Genomic DNA, 26,434 nt, shown 5'->3' with positions numbered 1-26,434 from the left:
AAGGACAGTGGACCACATTTTAGACCAAGCAAACCAATTTTAGACTCTTCAACTCGAAAAAACACACCCATTTTAAAACAAATGGGTTAGAAAATGCACCCCAAAGGGCGGCACATATACGAAGATAAAAAGATTGTGTAAAAATACACACTGCAGAAAAAATTTGTAGTGTGTTTTTCACACACTTTCTTTGTTGACATACTTTCCTCGTTTGGAAGATGAGTGAAGCATAATTACATGTAAGCTTATTTAATACATAGCTCAATTCTAAGGAAATGTACAGTTTGTGGCTGATAGTAAGCTTACCTCTGGAAAACTAACTCTGCCAAAAGTAAAAGTTTAGAGTTCAATCTGCTAAGAATCTAAAGAGATTTATGTGAAAAAACTGGACTGCATTTGTTCTTTTTGAATAGTAATATAGTATGCAAATACTTCTAATCTCTCCAGTAAAGGTGATTCATTCTGTCACGATCACGTTCAAACTTGTCTTGGTATAGACGATTTGATTGGTCCACCAGTAGGCCGGTTGGGGGTTAAAGGTTATTTAAATGTCTGAGTCAGGACTCGCACCAAGAGGAACGAAGTGAGGTGTCATAGTGCTAAATTCTCGAAAGACAACTTTACAAGAAGTGATAGTGGTTTAAAATTAGCCGCATTAACAACATTTTTTGACCTGAGTCTGTGAAAAATTGCAATTTACCCAAACCGAAGAGGGCGCTGTCACAGTGGTGATATAATGAGCGAAACAAAGGTGATATAACATTCGTATTTCACATCTCAGATACACGTAACACTCACTCTACACTCAGTACCTTTTGACATTTGACACCGAAAACACAATAATTAAGAATTCTGGTAGGTACAAAAATGTAGATGATACTAGATAGTGATCGATGATTTGTACAGCTTTTTGCGACTAGTGTAGTAATCGTTAGATGTTTCCAATCGCTTTACCCTATCGTCTGATACCGTTGACTTGAGACCTCTCATTGAGGCGACCTCTATCGAGTTGACACGCTATTCATGGTAACTCGTATGTTTTTAGGAAAGTGTTCATGCGGGGGGGGGGGGGGGTGTTACAAGTGTGATCCACGAACACTTTGTGTATTTTTTGTCTAACACTGACTTGTATGTCTCGCGACGACGACAACAAAATGGCCACCGAAAATTTCAGGTAACAGTTTTCAAGTTTGTGTCTGGGTCAAAAGCTTAATAACACATGACGTTGATGCTTGCAGACTGAGTAAGTCGGGACTCGATCGTGCTGACAATATCCCTCTCCTTCTACGGTGTTTAGCGCTGGTGTTCAGGGACAGTGTCAGAATCGCCTATGCAATACACACCTTTGATTACATAAATATGGTACTGATCGCAGTGTATGTTTTGCATTCCAGGATAATAACCACGCTATACAACCGCCCCCACCAAAACGCACATGCCTGGAGAAACCAAAAGGTGACACAATGAGAATTGATATGAAGGAGAAGGGAAGTGGAAGAAGAACTGATGGAGGAGAAAGAAGGGACACAGTTTGTGATGATGAAGATGATGGAGAAAAAGAAACCCCACTTGTTAGGACTGAGAGTGAAGTGCTTACTATGGATATGTCACAAATCTCAACATTATCCTCACAGGAATCTCTAATGCAGATATCACAACAAACAGTACATGTTGAAACGGACTCGGAGAATGATTCACATTCAGAAACAGATTCAGTACATGAAACTCTTACACAAAAGACTGCCAAAGAATTAGATGCAGAGGAACCATTACTTAAACCTAGTCTAGGAAGATTTGTAGTCTTTCCCATCAAGTATCAGGATATGTGGTCTTTTTACAAGAAGGCACAAGGTAGATCTTTGCTTTGCACATATTTTTTTAAGATGTGATATACAAGGATATTCCTAGGCATAACACTACATATCATGTACATCAATACACACAACATGGTCAGTTAGATGTACATAACTGTCAAGTACTTTCACACCAGAATTGACATATATTGAATCTAAACCTTTCACACCTTCAGTTAGATCAAACATGGACAGTGTCTATGCATGGAGGTACAAGATTTCCCCTTATACCGCCACGGTCTGTGGTCAACACTTTCACAGTGTAATGATGTACACATTTCATGTATAATAATAACACCATAAATGAAGAATGAGTAATGAGGTAAAAACTAACAACAAGAAAAACAGAGGATAATGGCCAATGATAGTAACCAGAGATGTAGTATGTCATCATTGTTACAAGTGTTACCCTTGTACAGAAAAAAGAACGGTACAAAAATATCACATAATATTATTTTTTTATCCTTAAATACACATGTACATGTTTTACAAGACAAATAAGATTTCATCAAGATGTTTGAATGCCAGAGTGAATAAATGTGATAAGAATTGACATTCACACATTCCAGAAGTTCAAACATTTTTCATTAACACCTATACCAGTGACAGTAATGATCTCACAACTCGACATTTTCTTTCAGCTTCATTCTGGATGGTCGAAGAAGTAGATCTTGGAAAAGATGGAAATGACTGGGAATCCCTCAAGGTGAGTTAGAATTGATAGGTACAGATCATCAAGTAAAGAAATACACTTTGTCAGTGAACACAATTGTTAGCCATAAGACTTGACTGTCCAGCTTGACAGAGCTGTATGGCTCAGCATACATTATTGGTAAACCAGATAGTCAAGTCTGGGCTACACACAGTTTCTGTCCATAATTTTCATTAGACCATTTTTGCCATTTATTTACAACTAACAAATCAAAACCTATCGGTAGTTTTTAACCAGTTTGATTGACACAAGAAAAGTTTACAATCTCTGATAGTACCCAGTCTGTTGTAGAATGACAAGTTCACAACAACCCAATTATCTCACTTCATCCTCCCTCATATAATTATGATTTTACATCAGGACTACATGCCCTTGTAAAATCTACAATTTTTCCTCCATCTCTTTACTAGCCTCAAGAGAAGAATTTCATTTCACATGTTTTGGCGTTTTTTGCCGCAAGTGATGGAATTGTTATAGAGAATCTTGTACAAAGATTTTCTTTAGAAGTTCAAGTAGCTGAAGCTAGATGTTTTTATGGATTTCAAATAGCTATGGAGGTAAGAATCAACAAGCAAACAATTTATAACACTAATTATTTTCGTCAGCAGGACATCCGAGTCCTGTTTGTTCCGCTCCCCTCTGATACAAGTTTGACCTCAGAAACTAATTTGAAAATTAATTGTATTAACTTGTTAATGTTGTAAAATCAGATTTTGTTCACTTTTACTGCAGTGAGGGTTGTTTGTCCCTGCAGTCTTTCTTGCCTTGTTCTAACATTTAGGGAGCTACTTGCATGTAATGTCACTTTGTAAATAAAAATATTCAGAGATGGAAATACAACCAAGGATGAACTGATATGTGGCCAGTACTTGTCAGTAATCTGAAGAAAAGTTTTACTATCTTTTGCCATTTCTCTTCCACTCTGTTCTGAATTTTCAAAATATGCCATCTCTCTGGTATAACCACATCCTAGTCAATATGTGAAGAAAATATATTGCTATCATACATAAAGGAAAGTAATCTCAATACTTTATATCTGTTCCAGAATGTACACTCGGAGATGTATAGCTTACTTATAGATGTCTACATCAAAGATGCTGATGAAAAAAAGAAATTATTTAATGCCATTGAAACATGTGAGTAAAATCTTCATAATACTGCTCCTACTTGGATTTGGAAAATGGAAAATTATTAAATTTAAGGAATTTAAAAAAAGTTTATCTGAATTTTGGTATATTACAACCAATCTTTCTCTTACTTTAAACAAGTTGAGAAATACAACAACAACAACAACAACAACAACAACAACAACAACAACAACAACAACAACAACAACAACAACAAAATGCCAGTGAGCAGTTTAACATGTTCATGTTAAAAATACAACTTACCGTTGTCACAGTTACACAAAACTACTCAACTAGTTGAATGAAATTTTTAGTAAATATTTTTTTTTTAATTTTCACCCATCTTTTACCATATAGTGCCTTGTGTAAAGAAGAAAGCTGACTGGGCAATCAAATGGATTGGAAGTGAAGATACTAGTTTTGGTGAACGACTTATAGCATTTGCTGCCATTGAGGGTGTCTTCTTCTCAGGTGCCTTTGCAGCTGTTTTCTGGTTTAGGAAAAGGTTAGTATTTGTTACATGTGCTGTTTGAAATATTTTAGATTTCGTAGAAATTTATTGGTAAAAGTTTGCCCTATATCCAGTCTTGTAATACTGTTATTGGGGATACACTGGACTTACCTACAAGGTGAACCCAAATATAAAATGATACATTTGAAGGAAGCATTTCTTGAGTTATCTCTTTTACTTCATAAATATGTGTATAAGACTGTGGTAGATGATTTTATGTGTGTAATGTGCTCCCACATGGCCACATTTTTAAAATACTATACTAGTACATTTTGACTCATACTAGTCACTTCTGAGAAGTAGTCACTTTGCACTAAATGATGAAGTGATCTTTAGATATAAGCCCACAGAACAAAGTAAACAATATGTTGAGAGATGTACAGATGTTTTCCTTTCTCAACCCAGGAATGACTGCAACTATGCACGTTTGACAAACTGGAGTGCCCGGAACCTTGCCTCTAAGTAACAAACTTTGAACTGCTTGTGCGTTACAACCTTTATAAATCATTTGATCTACCAAGCTGATGAAGATTTTTGGTTAAGTGAATGGTGTTGGCCACCAGTTAGATAAGCCATATAGGTGCATGCCACATTACAAAATTCATTTTTATTACCAACTACAATGGACATGTACATTTCTGTACAACTGACGACATCTTCTGTTTTACTTTCAGGGGTCTTTTGCCTGGATTAACCTTCTCAAATGAACTGATAAGCCGAGACGAGGGACTCCATTGTGACTTTGCATGTCTTTTATACTCCTATCTTGTAAATAAACCCAAAGCAGAGAGAGTACAGGAAATCATCACACAGGCTGTGGATATCGAGAAGACATTCTGGACAGAAGCTCTGCCTGTAGCACTGATTGGAATGAATGAAATGTTAATGAGTCAATACATTGAATTTGTAGCAGATAGATTACTGACTGAGTTAGACTGTGAAAAGGTATGTTTTTGAGGATATCTGAATTTTTGTATGCAAGTAAGGCGTAAAAATGATTTTCGCGATTTCATTATTATATTTCTCGAATGCGTAAAAAAAAGTTTAGGGTCAGTGTGAAAAAAGTTATTCCTGTGTAGAAAGTACTGCAAATACATACCACAGTGTGAACGGAATCGTTTTAGTCGTTATTGTGACTTACCTATGATGTGTTCATTGCAGTGTTGATATTTTCTGCTTCCTTTCATTTTTGATTTGTTTAAAATCATAAGATTGTTGATGTAATTGGTGTGTTTGCACTGAATTTCATCATATTTAGTGTAATCCCAGTTCCTTTTGACATATGTCTTATTTTGATTTCTACAGGTTTTCAAAACAGAGAATCCATTTGATTTTATGGAGAATATTTCACTACAGGGTAAGACAAACTTCTTTGAGAAGAGAGTTGGCGAGTACCAGAAAGCTAACGTCATGTCATCACTTGGTGAAAGGCAGGAATTCAGATTGGATGTAGATTTCTGAGTGTCTTCATAAGATGAATGATCTCATCTGGAATAAGATGTACTGACCTTTGTGAATGTGGATTTGTGAATGTCTGCATCTCTAAGAAGGTGAACGATCTGATCTGGAGTAATGTGCATAGACTTTTAGTTGTTGAAGAGTAACTCAGTGTAACCTTCTATCCAAGAATTATGATAATATATAGGTTATTCTCAGGGCCTAGGGAGCAATGTATCCATGCTACACCAATATTAGAAATCTACCATCATCACACTGATTCTTTCACTTTGAGAAAAATTCTTTGAAGAAGTGAAATTTAATCAAGAAGTGAAATTTAAGTTCTGCAAAAAAATTCAATTAATCAAGTAGGTCAAACCCTAACCCCTGACCTGTTACCGACCACACCCTCTACCCCTTCACTGAGACAATACAAATGAAAGTTGTCTTGCTGCGCTGCTGTGACATTGGGGAACAGAAACAGTCAGATACAAAATATTGATGCGCTCAGCAAACATTCATTTGTGTGTTTAAATTATGATATTAAGGGCATTTTGTCACACATTTACCCTCTCCTTTAAATAGTGCAATTCACAATTTTGACAGTAGTGCTGAGTATTAAGACATTTTAACCCTGAAATATTCAAATGTGGACATTTTAACACAGTAAGTTATTCAACAAATTGCATACAAGTTGCAACTATCAAACACCAAATAAAATGATGTTTTATCTGTCATATTCTGCAATGTTCACTTCATAAGATTTTTTCAGTTTGAATTAAATACTTTGGAACAGTGAGGTATAGATGGAAGACAGCTGTCAAGATAGATTTGAAAATCTTCATACTGAATTAACGACAAACTCAGTTATGTTTTCAGTTCTTGTTGATGAAAATGACATTTTCAATAAATGAAGACTTATTTGAACAAGCCCTTACTAGTATGAATGTGTCAAACTAATAGTAGATTTGATTAGTTGATTTATATCAGTTATTTATTCTGATGTTTACAAAGAATTCTTTAGAAGTATACGAGATTGTATGTTTATTGAACTGTATTTTAATTTTGTCCTCGAGAGAAGTATCATTTTATTAGCATTAAAGTATATAGATTATGTGTATATTGGAGTGTTGTCAGACTTGATTTATTAAACAGTATTAGTAAATGCCAAATATCTAGCCTAGATGAACTAACTATTATGTTTAAGAGGAAACATACATAATTAGAGGTAAACAAACATACAGATGTAGAATAAATGTACACCAGGCATAGAGGAAATGTACGTAGTAAGTTACGAGACAAACTGTCCACACATTACAATTTCAGACATACCTAATTTACATATAACATCACTTGACTTTATTATTGAAATTATCTGAGTTATTTTATATATCATCTGTCGTATTCCAGTAGTCATGTGGATCTGGTTTGATATTCAAGCAATGTTTTTGTTTTTTAATTTTACATACTTATGGATATTTTTGTTGAAATATCTTCACCTGAACAGTATCTGATAGTGCTCTTCTCTTGACACCAATGAATACATTATGTATCGGTATGTACTTGAATTTTGCTGTAATTGTACCTTTTAATCAATGTACAAAATTTAGTATTGTTGAAATGTTATAATTTAAAAAAAAGAATTGAATTAAAACAAATATCAACCAAAGTAATCATAATTGAGATTGATTTGTTTGTGTTTAAAGTCTTTTTTTTCACACCATTAATACAATGCAGGAGCTGTATTGCAACTTAGTGTGTGTAGTTGAACTGAAATTCAGGCTGCTCTCGGGTGTCACCTTTGACCCCATGCACCTGGTTATCTATGTACTTTTCAGAGTACCCCTGGTACACCAGACGAGCTAACACATTTGATTTGACCAGAAACAATGTGTTAGACTGACCGGGTGATTGTTTCAATTTCACATTATCTTGTTATCGCTAACATGATGTTACGACATTATGTTGAGTGCAAATGTGGAATTTTTCAGTCTAACCCCGTATCTGCTGGTTAAATTTATCAGTATTTGACCTTTGAATAAAAAGGTGCCCAGATCCATTTCATTCATTCCACTCCATTCTTATCCTCATTACTCCACTTTGGTACTGTTAAATACATGCATCTGACTCTTGTCAGGAACTGGAAAATCTAAAAATCTAACTTTCTCAACTTTTTCATGGTATTCATAGATACCAATTACAAGAGCCACAAAGAAGTACTTATTTCACCAAATATTGTGCAGAAGAGTAATATTTATATTGATGATTAAATCATAAAATGTGATGAATTTTATTTCTGCTGGATGAAAACGAACGATTTCATTTTTACGACTTTTGAACGTTGAGGGCACCATAGAAATTTTGACCAGGAAGTGAAGAGGAAGTAAATAAGGTATTGTGGGTATTGACCTTTGATTGCTCAACATGGCTGATGCATTCGGTGACGATCTTTTCAGCGTTTTTGAAGAGGAAAGCTCATCAAAAGAGCAAAAGCGAAAACGGAAGAGGGGAGAACGTGATGATGTTGCCGAAAAACCGTAAGTTTGGCCAAAAATTGATTTGATTGTTCATATGCCACGACGGTGTGACAGACGTGTAAACTCGATTGTACTCAGATAAATACACACACACACTGCACAGCTATCACAACACGTGTTTGTTGTGTACATTACAAATGAAATATTGGAAAGTGAGTCTGTGACAGTATCCACACAAAATCTGAATGGAACTCGTGTAATTTTTATGCCACGTGTTGAGTTTGTAATAGTGATACTCATATGAGAAAATAACACAGCTGTTAGACTCACTTGAAGTTTGTATCTAACAATGTATTTGAATTATTACACTTGATGATTACAATATATGGATTTGAATTATCAAAGAAATCAATAAATCCGCCTGGAGACCTTCGTTGAGTAGAAAATACTGTACTATAAACCAATGTTATGGTAGGACGAAAAACAATACTTGGATTTTGACAATAGATCTTGACTTGTAGTAGTAGTAGTAGTAGTACTAGCTGTCTCGATGGAAGCAAATAAACAGAATATTGTTCCAACAGTTAGGCCTTCGTTAGGGCATCCCTCACATTGTTTGATGGTCTAACTCTGTCAGTTTAAGTTATTGTTATCATGTATCAAAAGAGAGCTTAAGACTGTGATCCAAAAGAGCTTAGTTTGCTTCAGGGTCCATATCTCAAATCCTCCATCTAATGATAGACTGCAAGATAGATTGTGTCGTTTCACCCTCATGGCCTCCTTGTTTTCCAATGTGTGAGGGTGCCATGTGACCCATCCTTACAAACTGTTACTATGGTAATGAGAATCATGTAAAGATTTTATATTGCGTTTTGAAACATTCCTGTTTGTTTCAGAAGTTCATCTGAAGTCATCGTTGGAAATGCTGTTCCAAAAGGGTCAGGAATCCGACGAGAGTTGGCTACTACGACAAATGATGATGATGATGTGAAACGAGCCCGAATTGCACCAACGTTGCATATCACCGATGATTTGACGTAAGTATCATGAATTGCTACAATGCTGCATATCACCAAGTCAAGCTAAGTTTTTATGACTCGGTGATTTACTTTAAATGACTTTTGCCAAAGTATTTTGTAACTTTATTTCTTTATATATTTCAGACCTTCAGAAATCTTACCCCAAGTCAAAGTGATTCCAGTTGAAACATTAGAAGCTTGTACCCACGAAGTAGCAGTACCTCATGATGATGAATACACACCGTTAAAACCAAGTGGTGTTAAAGCTGCAAAGGTTAGCATGTTTTGTCTTCTCGCTTTTGATGCTTTTTGCAGCTAACCAATTTGACTATTTTGGAAACAATCAATTATTGATATTAATTTACAACACAAAGACAAGTAATTAAACTTTCAGGTTTGAAGGAAAACTTGTTAAAAGTCAGGGGGAAAAAATCAGCAAACATACAAAACATTTGTAATTTTTTTTTTCTACATTTCAGGACTATCCTTTCATTTTGGATCCATTCCAAAAAGAAGCATTGAAATGCTTAGAAAACAACCAGTCAGTGTTAGTGTCAGCACATACATCAGCTGGTAAAACAGTTGTAGCTGAGTAAGTATTCAATTTATAACCTCAGTAGTGAACTCTCCCCAGAGCATGGCTGTTGTACTAGACTTGATATGGGGGTCTTAACTTCTGAAAATTCAAATTCCAGTCGACCCTTCTTTCATACAAATTTTTCATTTCATTTTGATTGCTTACCATGGTGATGATAGACTTATGAACAGTGATTTTGGTGATAGGTATGGATAGCCAAATTTGACTGCAAAATGTCCAATGGAGAAATCATTCAGCCTTCTAATAATTTGTCCAATTTGAGTCCTTCTAATGTTATGTAAGTTGTATCCACAGATTTGTTACAGCAGGAGACATGCAACTTGCAAGCAGTAACAAGCAGAGTGTGTGACAAAACAGGGAAAGTAAACAAATGAATTAGATTAATAACATGTTGGAAGTATGGAGGTATTCATCGTTTCACAAGAAAAGTTTAATGGCCTCTTTCCTTCATAACTGCTCTTACAATTTCAAGTTCCAATTGTGAATGTAGCTATTATCATTGTCTCTATATTTCCAACATGTTCAAGTTGTGCAAAGTATATTAAAATAATCCAATTCATCTGTTTACTTTCCCTGTTTGTCATAAGTTCCACTTGTTACTGCTTGCATAAGGGGATCTTTGTTAATACTCACAACCAATTGTTTACATGTCCAACCTTAGTTTAGTGCTATTCCCAAATTTCCTCTCTCCTGACATAAATTTTACTAATGTTGTGTATTTTGTTGTACTTCTAGGTATGCCATTGCTATGTCACTGAGAGACCGTCAGAGAGTCATCTATACAACGCCCATCAAAGCTTTGAGTAACCAGAAGTATCGTGAATTGTACGAAGAGTTCCAAGACGTCGGGTTGATGACTGGTGATGTCACAATCAATCCATCGGCTAGTTGTCTTGTTATGACCACTGAAGTAAGTCAAATTTTGTAATTATGGTATCAAATATCAGTTTAGTAAGTGCTAAGTTAACATCAAATAACAGTCATGAATGTTTTCATTCAGCTATTGCTTATGCATGTGTGCTGACTCCCATGAAACAAATGCATGACCATGTCTATGATAAGGACATCCACTGAACAATGAATGAGGAACAAGTTTCACCACACTGTTTCTTAGCAATTGTATGTAATGTAAGTGAATTCAAATCTTTCAAATGACTCCAGAATCCAAAGCTTACTACAGTATACCTTTACATTTATTTTCTGAAGTGGTGTTTCCCTTTATTAAAGTTACACTTTATAGATAGAGAACAAAGTAGTCCATACATATGATACTGATAAAACTAATCAGGGGGTGGGGGGGGGGGGGGGGTTGTCTTCTCGTAGGTAATAGGATCAATGGACAGGAAAACTTTTTTGTAGTATATATTTCCCACAAATGTTGATTGAATCTAGATTCATTTTGAATTATTTGTTATTAATGTTGTACTTCATCATTCCTGTTGTTTATAGATTCTTCGTAGTATGTTATATCGAGGTTCAGAGATTATGAGAGAAGTTGCCTGGGTTGTATTTGATGAGATTCATTACATGAGAGACAAAGGTAAGTTTACAGACTTTGTGTTTTGGTCTGTTTCTAGACATGTTTGCACTGAATATTGGCTTTGATATCCATCTTACAAATGTTTGGTTTGATTGCAGAACGAGGTGTAGTATGGGAAGAAACCATAATTCTACTTCCAGATAATGTTCACTATGTGTTTCTATCAGCTACCATACCCAATGCCAGACAGTTTGCTGAATGGATCTGTCATCTCCACAAACAGGTAGGATTCAGTTACTCACAGATGTATTCCATGAATTTGTTTCGTAAAAAATGTTTTTGATTTGTTACTTGACTTTAGTTTGTCTTCCCAACATACTGTACAACTCTCCTCAAAATCAATCTTTGATTCAGGAAAGACTTGGGACTAGATTTGAAGGGTGTTATTAAAGTAATATGTAGAGGGGAGTATGTGAAATACAGAGACATACTAAGGAACTAGAATGACAGAAATATTGACCTTTGCCTTCATCATATGAAAAGCAGACAGAGTCAATAAGCATCATAACATGCAAAGCAACAGATACACAGGAACAGACAGGCAGACAAACAGACAGACAGGCAGACAGACAGACAGGTAGAGTCAATGAACATCAAATCAAAACTCAACACTTGCGTGGATGACTTAATTTCTGTTTGTTTGTTTTCTTTGTTTACAGCCATGCCATGTGGTGTACACAGATTTTCGTCCAGTACCATTACAACATTATCTCTTTCCGTCTGGTGGCGATGGCTTGCATCTGGTGGTTGATGAGAATGTAAGTTAGATAGAATTTATCATACACACACAGTGTCAGTGGTGGCACTCTTACTTATTATAAAGTTCACATGTAACTTGTGAACTTTCTAGTGTACATCTGGCAAAATGATGATAAGAACTTTGCCAACCACAGTCAGCAAACTTTTAGATGTATAAATCAGCTTTAAATTGCATCACTATAAACAAAGCAAAACTTGCACTGTGTCTGCTGACATTTGTTCCTAGTAGCGATGATACTACAATGTTCTATATCTTTCATTGTAGGGAGAATTTCGTGATGACAACTTTGAGGCGGCCATGACAGTTCTACGTGATGGTGGCGATGCAGCCAAGGGAGACCAAGCATTGAGAGGACGAAAAGGGGGTACTAAAGGACCCTCTAACTGCTTCAAAATTGTCAAAATGATCATGGAGAGGAACTTTGCCCCAGTCATTGTTTTCAGTTTTAGTAAAAAAGAGTGTGAAGCATACGCACTTCAGATGTCTAAGTTAGATTTCAATACGTCAGCCGAGAAGAACCTGGTAGAAGAAGTGTTTAATAATGCCATAGATTGTCTGTCAGATGAAGATAAGAAACTACCACAGGTTTGTGTTTGCAGTAGTCTAGCAGCTACACCCTCCAACTATTCTACCACAGGTTTGTGTTTGTAGTAGTCTAGCTGCTACATCTGAAGGTTGCATTGTGTCAATGATGCTCTTGAGGACAGACACTGAAATACAGTCACCCGTTTTCATCTGTATTGGCCAATCCTCTAAAGTGCAAATCTGAGGTCTTACTACACATGCTACAAGATTATGTTCTCAATTCTCTTTACATTCATTTTGACAGGAGTACTGTAATAAGCTTTGTTCATACCCTGTAAGTTCCCACAGATTTCATGGTTTCAAATTATCAGCATTGTCACTACCTAAAATGAGCTGGAAGGTGATCCAAATACAGAGAATCAGATATTGTGTTATCATTTTATGTTACAAATGTAAAATGAGCTCTAACTAAACCTGACAATCTAGGTAAATTAGCTACATGACTTACAATGTCTGCCTAGATTTTACCAACTTTGACTAGCTCAACTTTATTCAAATTTGCAAAAATTTCAGTCAATTTTTCAATCCAATCCACATTTTTCATAGATAACCGACTATTTTAAGCAACAGCTGAGCAATATTTCAATCCATTTTCGATACATTTAATAACTTGTGAAAATATGTAATAATATCAAAAGTGGTAGTTCGTTGAAATTATAGAAATGAATTTGACCTTTGACCTTTCTTCATAGGTGGAGCATGTGTTACCATTGCTAAAGAGAGGTATCGGTATCCATCACTCTGGCTTGTTACCAATCTTAAAAGAAACCATAGAAATTCTGTTTTCGGAAGGACTCATCAAAGCATTGTTTGCTACTGAGACATTTGCTATGGGTCTAAACATGCCGGCCAGGACAGTACTCTTTACAAATGCAAGGAAGTTTGACGGCAAAGATTTCAGATGGGTAAGTCGAAGATAAAAATTACGTCATGTCAAGATGCTAGTATTGTTTCATTGAATGGTTATTTGCATGTTGTCTTCAACGCAGTTTTGAAGTAGCTTGGAATAAAAGTTTTTTAAAAAATGTATTGTTCACCACCTAGTCTGTAAGGTATGCTGCGACGGGGCGCCCTCACACATCGGCCAACCCCTACACTGAGAGGAGGCCGCTGAGGGCAGAACATCATGACGTATCTTACAGTCTATTCACCACTGTGATAAAGTCATTTAATTGTCAGCTATCTCATTATAATGCCTTGCTGGCTTGTAATTCTATTTGAATTTCAACCATTAGCTGAAACGAAAGTTTAACGGGATAGAATACTAAAGACTTGGAATAAAAATGATGTGATCGCATCTCGTATAGGTTACCAATCTCGGAATCCTGATACCATCAATGAATTCAAATTTGATCAAACAGAATCTAGTATATTTCATCTTTCAAATTTGATCTATTTCACATCTGGTGTACATTTCACTCACCTATCTCAAGATGCAAATATTCATTCGTAATCTATATTTGTAGATTACATCTGGTGAGTACATACAGATGAGTGGAAGGGCAGGACGTCGTGGTCTGGATGATAGAGGTATCGTTATACTCATGATTGATGAGAAGATGAGTCCAGGTGTTGGCAAAAATCTCTTACAGGTAAATATCTCTTTTGGATAAAATTTAGAAAAAATGTTATCAGTGCAGATATGTGCCTCTACTTGACTGTATATGTGAGATATGCTACCAAACAGTTAATGATGTCCTGTGCACTGTGGAAGGTTTGTTAGTGAAGGACACTAAAGGATGTGTGTGTTTTGGCTTTATTTAGCAGAAAACATTGCACTAAATAAATCATCATAAAAAATGGAATTGCTTTCAAAGATAAATTCTGTAAGTACAGGTAATAAAACTAGATTTATTGAACTAGATTTATTTAAATAGAATTAAATAGAATCTGTGCAGAAAGTTATAAAAGTGATGCAGTAAACAGTAGTCAAATGTTAAATCCACCAGAAAAAATGCACAGCCTAAGTGTGAAAAATTGTCTTTCGGCTAAAAATATTGATTGGCAAAGTAAATTCGTTCACAGTAGACACTTGTATTACAAACTTGAAGGTGTGCAACTAAGCAAGTGCTTTGTTACATGCAAATTAAAACGAATCTAAGACAACATTAGCATAAATTGTTAGTTCTTGAATTCTTTCTTAGTTACCACATTTTTTTGTTGTAATCCAGGGCCAAGCAGATCCTTTGAACAGTGCTTTTCATCTCACTTATAACATGGTGTTGAATTTACTGAGAGTTGAAGAAATCAACCCAGAGTACATGCTGGAGAGATCATTCTACCAGTTCCAAAATTATGCTGCCATTCCAGAGATGTTTGATAGTAAGTTATTCACATGATAGACAGATTCACACCATCTATATTGTAAGCATACCTATGTAGATTACTGTGTCAAAGTATTGGAATGCTACATACAGTTGAGATTTTTGTGAAGGACTATGAATATGTTTAGAACAAGTTGGGAGACGAAAGTTTCAGTTTCATTTTCACAAAATTTATCAACCGTGTAGTAGTACTATGCTGTAACTGGTTTAAACTGGTATAAGAAGAAACCATTGTAAAGGAGGGGGGAGCAAGATGAGAAGATAAGTTGACCTGAGTTTATATGAAAGAGAGGAGACATGGAATAGCAAGAGTGGGGGAGAGGGAGGGAGATATGGGGGAGGGACAGACACAGACAGACACACAGACAGATAGACAGACAGACAGACAGAAAACTGACAAGATAAAATATTTTTGCTTGCAGAACTGAAGAAACTAGAAGATGATTACAATGCAGTTGTCATTCCCAATGAAGAAAGTGTAGAGGCTTACTATAAGATAAGACAACAGCTGGATAAACTAGGGAAAGAAGTACAAAGTTTTATAAATCAACCTAAGTATTGTCTGCCATATTTACAACCAGGAAGACTTGTCAAAGTAAGTAAACTATGTTATTACGTGTCTCTTTACTAACTCACCCAGTGAGTGAGTGAGTGAGTGAGTGAGTGAGTGAGTGAGTGAGTGAGTGAGTGAGTGAGTGAGTGAGTGAGTGAGTGAGTGAGTGAGTGAGTGAGTAACTGAGTAACTGACTGACTGAATGAGTGAGTGAGTGACTGACAGACTGACTGACTGACTGACTGATTGATTGACTGACTGACTGACTGACTGAGAAGCTGACTGACTGACTGACTGAGTGAGTGAGTGAGTGAGTGACTGACTGACTGACTGACTGACTGACTGATGAAAGGCGTATACGGATTTACTGACTGACTGACAGACAAATAGATTGATGTATCTTGCATTTATTGACCTACTTTTACAATCAATCAATCAGACAATCAATCAATCAGTTCCATCTTACAAGTAAAATAACAACTTCAATTTACTAAATGATCAGCTGACATCATAAATGTATAATGTTAAACACATTCTTCTGGTGAACACTCCCTTCTGCACTGTACATACGTGAATATTAACTAGAGATTTTGTTGTTTGATTGGTGTGTTTATGCTAGGTTAAGAATGATGAGGACGAGTTTGGTTGGGGTGCTGTCGTCAACTTTCAAAAGAAAGCCAATCAGATGAACCGAATGGATCCCAAAGAACCACTCTACATTGCTGAAGTTTTACTCAATTGTTCAAAAGAAAGCATCAAAAATGCAGCAACAGAGTCTGCCAAACCTGTGAAAGCTGGTGAGAAAGGAGAAATGGTGGTGGTACCCGTTATGTTACATCTACTGTTACAGATCAGTAGTATACGACTATACATACCCAAGGATCTCAGACCATACGATAACAGACAAAGTGTTGGCAAATCAATCCAGGTAAGAGATGTAGGAAGGTGACAATTTGGTGTACATTTTGATGGCGGTGTGTGTGTGTGTGTGGGGGGGGGGGGGGAGGGGGGGTGTTAAGTGAGTCTTCAAAATCTTCAGAATCTGTAGTTTTAAGTGGGCCTGTTTAAGAGATCGGGGGGGGGGGGGGGGGGTTAAATTAAGGAGGTCTTTAAAAACTTCAGCATCCATAGTTTCAAGTAGACTTATTTTAGACACACAGTTGTAAGACTATTTTATTGAATGGAATTAAACTTTATTTCACTGGAAAGTGAAAAGAAAGATACATAGTGCAAATGTTGAAAGTAACAAATAAATCTAAAATATTATGTGACATGGTGAAAAGGGTATTAGATATAGCATTAATTAGCATTTTAACTTTTTGTTACTGATAAAAAGTAATGTTTTATTTTTAGCTTTTTATCATAGCTGTTCAAGGACCATCTTGAAAAATGGAAGAAAGTGTAGATTTCATGCCATCAATATTCAAAATGAAGCTAGAAATACAATAAAAAGGATGAAAGTTTGAAATGACAAGATTATAATTTTAATGTAATTTGTAATACATAACATGATAACTAAACTTCACCATGTATGATCTATGTGTATAGTGGATATCTATAACCCGGTAGGTTAATAGGTTGGATGTAACATTTCTGTTCTTATGCAGGAGGTACAAAAGAGATTTCCTGATGGTGTTCCCTTACTTGATCCAATCGACGATATGGGAATAAAAGATACAGCTCTCAAGAAAGTTGTTGAGGTGAGATAGTATGGACTACAGGAGTCCACACACACTGTATCAGATTGCACGAAGTTCAACACCAGCTGCGCAGACCAAAAGATTTTACACCTGCAATGGTGCAAAGTTGTAGATTATAACAGCAGTGTTGCAGCCAGCCTTTTGAAAGAGTGGGACATAGTGTCCCAAGACTTTCATTTTTCTGGGTCATCATAAATTTTTGGGGGACATTATTAAAAAAAAGCACCAAATGCGTTGTAGCACAACTGTACAGTTTTTATTTACCCACATGCTGATCCATGCTAGATATTTGCTGAATGATTATGCAATTGCCTATCCAACCCTGTTGTCATCTATGCAATTTATGCGATCATTTGACTGTTGCTTTAGGCATGGTCATGTCGCTAAACATATTTGCATACAATTTTAGTGTTGGGTCATCTATGACCCGTCACTTCCAAAATTGTGGGTTACATTTTAGGTCAAAAAAAATGTGTGTCAAATGACCCCAAAACCCCCTCTGGCTGCAACACTGTAACAGTCCCTAAAAATTAGTGAAATCATCAATATTCTGAGTTCACAGTCTTTGACTCTAGGTAGAGATAAGATCAATGTGTGTATGAGAGATACCAGAATGAAGGTAGTTTGAATTTTAGACTAAATATCAAGAATTAAAATTATCAAAAATTGGACAATGTTGTCATGCCAAAGAAAAGTGCAAATTAAAAGTACACACAAAAACAATGTGATGCTTCTACAAGATACTTTTGTCATCAAGATGAAAATCACATTACTAATGAAGAGAACACCTTTCGGTTATAAACTAAACAGTTCAGAAATTTCATGCATTTCATGAAAAGAAAGTGTTTTCAGTACCAGTGTAACATGCCATTTTATCAAAGTACCGGTACTACAGAATTGTATTTTAGGTGCACTGAAATCAAGGTGATGATGCTCTGTTCTCTAGTGTGATTTTAGGCCTAACTATTATTATATCTATTCTCTTTTGACAGAAAATTGAAGCATTCGAACACCGAATGTATTCACAGCGTATTCATAGTGATCCACAACTTGAAAAATGGTATAACATGTATGAGAAGAAAGCACAGGTAATATCATGAAAATCATGGAGGGAGGAATCAAGCTAAGTCAGTGCTTTTGCTAAGGTTGGGGAACCCCAGCATTAAACAGAAAGAGGGTATATGATAAAACTGGCAGTTTCCAATATATTGTACCATCATTTTTGTGGGGAACCCTGGTGAAATGACAGGGGAACTCAGGTAGATTTTACAACTTACCACTGTAAACAAAGACACTGGTAAGGGAACCTTGGTAAAATGACAGGGGAACTCAGGTAGATTTCAGCTTCTTGCCACCCTTAACAAAGACACTGGTAGGGAACCTGGTAAAATGACTGGAGAACTCAAGTAGATTTTACCTACTTACTACTCTTAACAAAAACACTGGTAGGGAACCTGGTAAAGTGACTGGGGAAATCTGGTAGATTTTACCTACATACTACCCTTAACAAAGACACAGAGCTTATGAGATGCCTAAATATACACAATGCAATCCTGCTTTTGTTTCATCTAGATGGTTTTCTTTTTTGCCATGTTCTTGATGATTTTCTGTTGATATCCCCTTGTGTCATATATGTTGAACTTGATGGAGTTTGTTACCCAGATATCATAATTTCTGGAGATACCCTTGAAGACTAGACAACCACAATCCATGATTTGTGTAGTAGTGAACTAGTATTGTGAACTAAAATTCCAGTCAGCATCACATTCTTATATTTTAGAAAATAAGTGACTGTGAAACTTGATAATTTTACACTAGAAAATTCAGCAACAATTTTATCAGAAACGTGGTTTGCATTATTGACTACCTTTTGATATGGTCACAAAATATAAGATATCATCTACATATTTGTGCATTTTTCTTTCCATTGAGTACCGGTAATGAGTGAACTTTAAATTTGCTATAGACAATTTTGGGTACTTCTGGCAAAAGCAAAAGCTGAGTTTATCCATATTTGGGCATAGTTTATCCATATTTGGGCTTAGTTTATCCATATTTGGGCATAGTTTATCCATTTTTTGGGGCATAGTTTATCCATATTTGGGCTTAGTTTATCCATATTTGGGCATAGTTTATCCATATTTGGGTTTAGTTTATCCATATTTGGGCATAGTTTATCCATATTTGGGCTTAGTTTATCCATATTTGGGCACAGTTTATCCATATTTGGGCATAGTTTATCCATATTTGGGCATAGTTTTTGCTGCATATTTAAAAGGTACTCACGGTATTGTACGTTATTAGGCATACTTAACCACCACTTGCAATTAACTGAACTCAAACCTGGTATTAAGACATAACTCATAAACATTCTGAAGACATAATTTATCATACATATGAAAAAAATGTCAAGGAAATCGTTACTGGGAAATCAACTATTCAAAAGACAGTCATATGTTATAACGTTATAGAAGCTGTGCGTTGACATTATGTGGTTTAATTAAGTTTTGTTACTTTAGTAAAAATCTTACTTTAGTAAAAATAAACTCAGCTTCTGCCACTTTCACTAGGAGGAAAACTAACCTTATGTGCTGTGTGCATATTACTTTTTATTTACTTTGTTGTAGCTTGCCTCAGAAATGAAAGTAGTAAAGAAAGAACTGAAGAAGGCAAAGACAGTCTTACAGATGGATGAACTGAAATGTAGAAAACGTGTTTTGAGACGACTGGGATATGCTACAGCATCTGATGTCATCGAAATGAAAGGAAGAGTGGCATGTGAAATTAGCAGGTATGGATACTTAAATGGCCAGGCCTGTGAAACTAAAAACAGGACAGTAAGAGTCACTGACCATCTGTGTTTATTGTGTGTTTGGATACAGCATGTAACCAGTAAAGGTTGTGTATTCATAGATATTACTGTACATAGAAAAACCATCACCCAGTCTAACCCAGACTTCATCTCCTTGTTGAACATCTATAATCACACTGTTAGATGCAGCATCATAAAGAACATCTTCTGAAGTGGATGCAGCTATACAGGGTAACTGGGTCGCATTCTTCATCAAGCACGCCAATAATCTGTGACTGCTATGTTTTTGGGCAGAAATCATGAAGAAATACATACCACTGACAGGGCATGTAAATTTACCAGTAGATGTACTATAACCATTTCCATCATTAGAATACACTTTATCATAAACAATCACTGTATCACGAGAGACAATTCCCACGGTTGATGTTGACAGAAAAAGATTTACATATGACTGGTGACAGACTGGTAGAGTTCAGCTGTTGATTTCTTGTCATCATGGAATAATTTTATCTTACTGTATTCTGAACCAGTGTTCCCCCACAGGGTGTTTTCGTTAACTCCTGAGAAAATTGAAATTTTGCTGTAGACCACATCTATTTCACTTTCTGCTTCATTTAATAATAATAATAATTATTTGTCCAATAAAAATATTGGAAATGTGACTTGGTTTATATAGCTTCCCCAAATAAATTAAACCATAATAAATACAACAATAAAACAAGTACTTTCCGATTAAAAAATACGGATATAGCAATGAAAAATACAAAGTTCTAACAAAACATGTACAATATCACATTACACACATGTCGTATGTCGTATCTACCTTGTAGAAGATTAATTGAGCATGCTGATAGCTGAAGGCACAAATGTGTTTCGAAAACTGTTTGTGTGACATTGAATTGAGTGGTATCTGATGTCAGTCCTTGTCTTAATAAAATTGTTATGCAATGGATGAGTATTGCCAGATAGTATAAGTGCAGTATGTTTAGTTTGTGTTGATGTCATTTTGGTGTAGTACACCTGTCACTTCCATTTAGTATGAGTAGATTGATTGACTACTGTATTTATGTTATTACATGAACCCAATAACAAATTAGTGGCCTTTGGAGGATGTGCTGTCTCACTTCAGTCTTGCAGCACCCCATCTGCACAATATGAATCACAGCAAACAGCTACAGCCAGAGTCTTGTAACTGTACAGCGCCCCCTATCGGTCACTTTATAAATTGATAGATACATTTATAGGTACATTATGTGTTGACTACACTCATTCTTTTTTTGTCTTTGTTTCAGTGGTGATGAACTATTGATGACAGAGATGATTTTCAATGGTGTCTTTAATGATCTGAAGTCAGAACAAATAGTTGCACTGTTGAGTTGTTTTGTCTTTCAAGAGAAAGCGTCAGAAATGCCGAAGCTAACAGAAGAGTTGTCAGGTCCCCTTAGACAAATGCAGGTAAGGGTGGTCTTACTGAATACTATCTTTCTCATGACTTGACTGACTCTATTTTCATCAAGCTGGTGATATATAATACAAAATTGATACCCTCTACAGTAGTAGTAGAATAAGTTGTGTCACTGATTGCATTATGGCAACCCCACAAGTGTATATCTGAGCAAAAAGTATTTTTTATTGCTGAAATTTTGGAACTTCAATAAAATAAATGCTTCACACTTACCTTCTGACTTTACACACACACACACATTCACACATACATACATACATACACACACATACATGCATACATACACACACATACATGCATACATACACACACATACATATATACATACATACATACATACATACATACATACATACATACATACATACATACATACATACACACATTCATTCATGCATACATACATACATACATACATGCATACACATTCACATACATACATACATACATACATACATACATACACACACACACACACACACACATACACACATACACACAAATACATGGTCTAAAAAGTGCACTGACATGATCATTGCATGTACACTATATATTTGTGTAACTATGATGTTTCACATTTTCAGGAGTCAGCTCGTAGAATAGCCAAAGTGAGTTCAGAGGCCAAATTGGATATTGATGAAGAAGACTATGTTGAGTCATTTAAACCACATTTAATGGACGTCTGCTTTGCATGGGCAAATGGTTCCAATTTTGCTCAGATTTGTAAAATGACCGATGTTTTTGAAGGTGAGTGAGAATTAAATGACAGAAATTTATGAGTTAGAATAAAACACAAAGATTGGTGTAGTGTCACTCTGCTTGCTATGAATTGAAATCACGTAATTGTTGTAACTCTTAATTCAGCTTAGAAAAATAGACTTAATAACCACAAGCGAGTATTGCTGAAACATTTTCAAATCATTATGCCAGTGACTCATTTTGCAGTCTTTACTGAAAAATTAAAATCCTCTTTCTACCAGGGAGGTATTTATTTGCACACTAAAAACTATAAGTAGGGAAAAACAGGATTTTAAACATCACAAGAGGTTGCCCAAGATTGCAGAGAATAAGAGCTAAAATTTTGATTGTTGTTGACCGCAATATCATGCCAGCTTACAAAGATTCAACAAATTGTATTAAGAAGAACATCTCACGTTCCAAAAATCCACAGTTTTGAAAACAAATTAGTAGAAGCATTCACACTGGCAAGTAATGTCATCAACTTCACCTGTAAAAAATATAGAAATGTTGAATTTACAAAGGCGGCCACTTTGGTCTAATAGCTGTTTCTGAAGAGCACTCCTAGAGGCCAAACTATAAAATCTTTTGTCTTTCAAGTATTTGGCCTATGTTGTCTTCAATTTGATTAGTGATGACTGCACCCTCACAGTTCCACTAATGTACATATATTATCAACAGTAAATTTGGTATTCTTATTTCAGTAACTCTTGACAAGTGAATTTGTGTTTATGAACATTGATAACATTGATAAATGAAATTTTTGAATATGAAATTGATTTTGATGATGAATTTCGAAGGTTTTCACAAAAACCAAACTGAATTTTGTCAAATGTTGTACCCATTTACTTGGTGTTTGTTATTTTAGATGTGTCGTATGTCAAAAGACCAGGAGTACACAGACCATTGATGTCTACTTTTAGATGATGTTCAAGTAAATTATACACAAGAACAAAAATAATTTCAAATGTGGACACTAAAGTTATCCTCATTTGATCTGATTAGATTAGATTAGATTAGATTTGATTTGATTTGAATACACGTAAAGGAACATTTAATTCTTTATGCCAAATATTCACAAATATTCCATCAAAAGTAGACGTCATACTAGTATTGTCACACTGACTGTTCTGTCGTCGTTTTTTTTCGCTGTACTAGGTAGCATCATTAGGTGTATGCGACGTCTTGAAGAACTGATGCGTGAGATGTGTCAAGCTGCTAAAGCCATTGGCAACACGGACTTGGAAAATAAATTTGCAGAAGGTAACAATTTTTACACCAGATTTCATGGGTGAAATGTTATACTCGTTCTTATTGGTGTAAACAATCAATACACTAGGGCCTGGTTGTTTGGCATCCAACCAGCAATCTCCTTCTATAGAAATACCAAGGATGCGTTGCATGATTAATGCGTCGCATTGTGTCTACAATCAGGTCACCATCAAGGAAAAATATATGTGTGATTTAACACTGTAATGTCTTCACACACATGGTTTGGGTTTGGGACGCCTCATAGGGTGAAGGGGAGGGAATCTGATAAAACTATACCAAGACTAAATCTAAAATACATGTATATGTACCATGATTTTAGTGTGGAACCCTAGAAACCCATACCTGGGGAACTCTGGGAGACTTGCTGCCCTTATAAGGGCCGGTTTTTTCAATCCTGGGTCATTGCCTTAACAGTGTCTTTATCAGTGCCTTGTAAGCATTACATAGGACCATTTTGTTGTTCTGGGTCAACTGTTTCTATAGCACTGTCAGACAACTAATTTTCCACATCAAGAATTTAATCTTAATCTGAACTAGGCCTGTAAGAAATTATTTCTAGAGAAATTTTCTCTGCAAATATTATTCTACCTAACTATGAAGTCTGTAACAAAAATAATAAAAGATTTGGACAGTTGTTTAACCAATTTCACACAACTGCAAATATGGAACTAGAACTGATAGCCTTGTTCACTTGCTGCCACTAGAGGGCATAGTAGCAGGCTGGGACTGAATGTGATGTCATTGAGTAGGCTGCAACAGGTGGTCACAGATCCCAGGTAGTTAGTATCGTCCTCCATCTCTGTTCAAGCTGGTTTCCCTTCTATGCTGTTTGTTGCACATCCCTCTCAAACTATCACGATAATAAAAGTTATTACAGTGTAACATAGTCATAATCCTTGTAATCTTGAATACATATTTCACCATTATTTTTCCAGGTATTACCAAGATCAAGAGAGACATTGTGTTTGCAGCAAGTTTGTATCTATAGGAACCATACTCTTCTGTAGTACCATCACAGGATAGCCATTGAATCATGGAATTGATCAGAAAATGGTTTTCAGAAAACTGTTGTGCAACTAGAAAGATCAGTTACAGTCAAACTAAGGAAATACAACTATACTTATAAGAATGTCCATCAGGGAGGGAGGAGGCCAAGCAGAGACCCTGGGGGCAGAGGAGCTAAACTTGCAAAGATTTGTTCTAAAATTAGTGTGACATCATCTCTTCCAATCTAGAAGATGTTATTCCTCAAACAATTTTTGGGGGATGGAGGGGGGGGGGGGGCAAGCAGAGAGCCTTGGGGCTGAGGAGCTAAACTTGCAGAAATTTATTGTAAAACTAGTAAGACATCATCTCATCCAATCTAGGAGATGTTATTTCTTAATACTTTTTTTAATTTTTTGATGTTTGAAAATAATGTTCAACTTGACTCAAAATTGTATCTGTTGTTGTGGAAAGTTGTTACCAGATTTAAGTCCACAGAATCTGCTGGAAGTAATGAAAGGTGCACCAAATATGACCCCTTCCCCCCTCCAACTCCCCTTTCATTGCTAATTCTGCATGAAGTGTAGACATATGATAACTTTGAGAAAAACCTAATTGCAACAATAATCTGATTTGATTTATGTCAAGACTTCATCCCTCCCAGAGGGTTCAGATCATTAATTTTGTTTTCCATTTTCTTCCAATCATGTCATTTCCACTGTACATAATGTTGTATTTTGTTTCACGTTTAGTTCATATTTCCTACATTTTACAGAATAAAACTGTAATAATTTTACATTTAAGCGTAGAGTCTTTGTTTTTCTGTTGTGTGCATTATAATCTTGTGTCATGGAAATAGATATAATAGAAATACATGTTGCTCATATTAACCTACATGGATGAAAATTGGTATCTGAAATACTCTGATCAAGTCACCTATGCACAGAATTACGATTGTCTTGCAAAACTGTGCGATCAAAAAATACCAGCATATGTTACAGAAGTACTTAGAAATCTAATGAAACATAATATATGTAGTGTATTATCACAAAGTCACATTGTTATCAAGAATTTCTAGTCTAGCTCATTGTCTTTTTTAAACTATTTGCATCGTCTAGTGTCTACAGTGATTCAGAAAATAATTGTACATATCTTTTTTTTTGTGTTCAGTCTTAAAAAATAAAGTGTGGTGCGAATTTTTATGAAAGTTATTTACATATAGTCACATAAATATACCAGCATATGTTATAGCAACTAGTTTGTTTGTAGATAGATACAAACAATGTCTGATCTATTCATGACTGTCCTCTGTAGCATTTGAGTCACATTATTTAGATTCACTCATATAACCAGATATAAATGGAATGTTTCTCATAAGGTGCAGCAATGAATGAGTGGTTTAGAAGACAATTACAGTGATCCTGTTCATTTTTAGCACAACTGAACTGAAAAGCGCTGTTTTTTTCAAAAAACAGATAGCGTATCACTACTTACCTATAGTGCAAAGTACTATTCAGAAAGCTTAGTAAACCATGTCTCTGATAAGACGACAACAACCAATGCCCTTGACATTCAACAGTAGTGGTCCATTGTTATTGCACTTCATAAACATTAGAGATTTACATTTAAATACAATTCAAGTGTAACGTAATATCAAATCTCGAGATAGGGCTTCTGTGTTGTGCGAAAAAAAAAGTCATCTGACCGAGACCACCGATCTTTACTGGGTCAAATAGTGATCTGCTCAGTGAATTTGGAATATTTTCATCTCGACTTCATTTGTCTAGTCAGACCATGGGGAAGTATCACTGATACTTCAATGGTCAGACATTGTATTGTATCATAAAAAGCCAATGTCTGATTTGTTCACTTTATGCTGCATGCTGCAATAGCTTCGACTGGCGTATTTAAAGTCCCATAATATTTAACAAGTAAATAATTAATAACACTAATTTAAACCAATG

At 35.6% G+C, this 26,434-nt stretch overlaps 2 protein-coding genes across 3 annotated transcripts; both read left to right on the top strand.

Moving 5' to 3' along the window:
* The first annotated feature begins 743 nt into the window (after positions 1 to 743).
* Positions 744 to 5,702, top strand: LOC144436276 (ribonucleoside-diphosphate reductase subunit M2 B-like). The gene is made up of 8 exons (XM_078125023.1): positions 744 to 855; positions 1,395 to 1,851; positions 2,495 to 2,559; positions 2,976 to 3,122; positions 3,611 to 3,701; positions 4,050 to 4,197; positions 4,878 to 5,148; positions 5,509 to 5,702. Exons 2-8 carry the CDS (start codon positions 1,464 to 1,466, stop codon positions 5,662 to 5,664), a joined length of 1,266 nt encoding a protein of 421 aa, XP_077981149.1. The 5' UTR covers positions 744 to 855; positions 1,395 to 1,463; the 3' UTR covers positions 5,665 to 5,702.
* Positions 5,703 to 8,044: 2,342 nt separating this feature from the next.
* On the top strand, positions 8,045 to 24,712 carry LOC144436114 (exosome RNA helicase MTR4-like). Of its 2 annotated transcripts, none has more exons than XM_078124805.1 (21): positions 8,045 to 8,177; positions 9,014 to 9,154; positions 9,281 to 9,410; positions 9,616 to 9,728; positions 10,470 to 10,644; positions 11,184 to 11,274; positions 11,373 to 11,497; positions 11,934 to 12,032; positions 12,299 to 12,619; positions 13,312 to 13,524; positions 14,086 to 14,211; positions 14,791 to 14,941; positions 15,366 to 15,538; positions 16,116 to 16,424; positions 17,104 to 17,196; positions 18,189 to 18,284; positions 19,824 to 19,987; positions 21,304 to 21,466; positions 22,061 to 22,223; positions 23,373 to 23,477; positions 24,422 to 24,712. In XM_078124805.1, the coding sequence occupies exons 1-21, from the start codon at positions 8,065 to 8,067 to the stop codon at positions 24,472 to 24,474; spliced, it is 3,117 nt and encodes a 1,038-aa protein (XP_077980931.1). In that variant the 5' UTR covers positions 8,045 to 8,064; the 3' UTR covers positions 24,475 to 24,712. The 2 variants fall into 2 exon arrangements, with proteins under 2 accessions (XP_077980931.1, XP_077980932.1); XM_078124806.1 differs by having other exon boundaries at positions 8,052 to 8,177; positions 9,017 to 9,154.
* Positions 24,713 to 26,434: the final 1,722 nt, after the last annotated feature.

The sequence above is a fragment of the Glandiceps talaboti genome, chromosome 6, assembly GCF_964340395.1.
Source record: "Glandiceps talaboti chromosome 6, keGlaTala1.1, whole genome shotgun sequence".
In the NCBI taxonomy this organism is placed as follows: domain Eukaryota; kingdom Metazoa; phylum Hemichordata; class Enteropneusta; family Spengelidae; genus Glandiceps; species Glandiceps talaboti.
The sequence above is the reverse complement of the archived record's forward strand: the minus strand, read 5'-3'. Positions and strand labels throughout refer to the sequence as shown.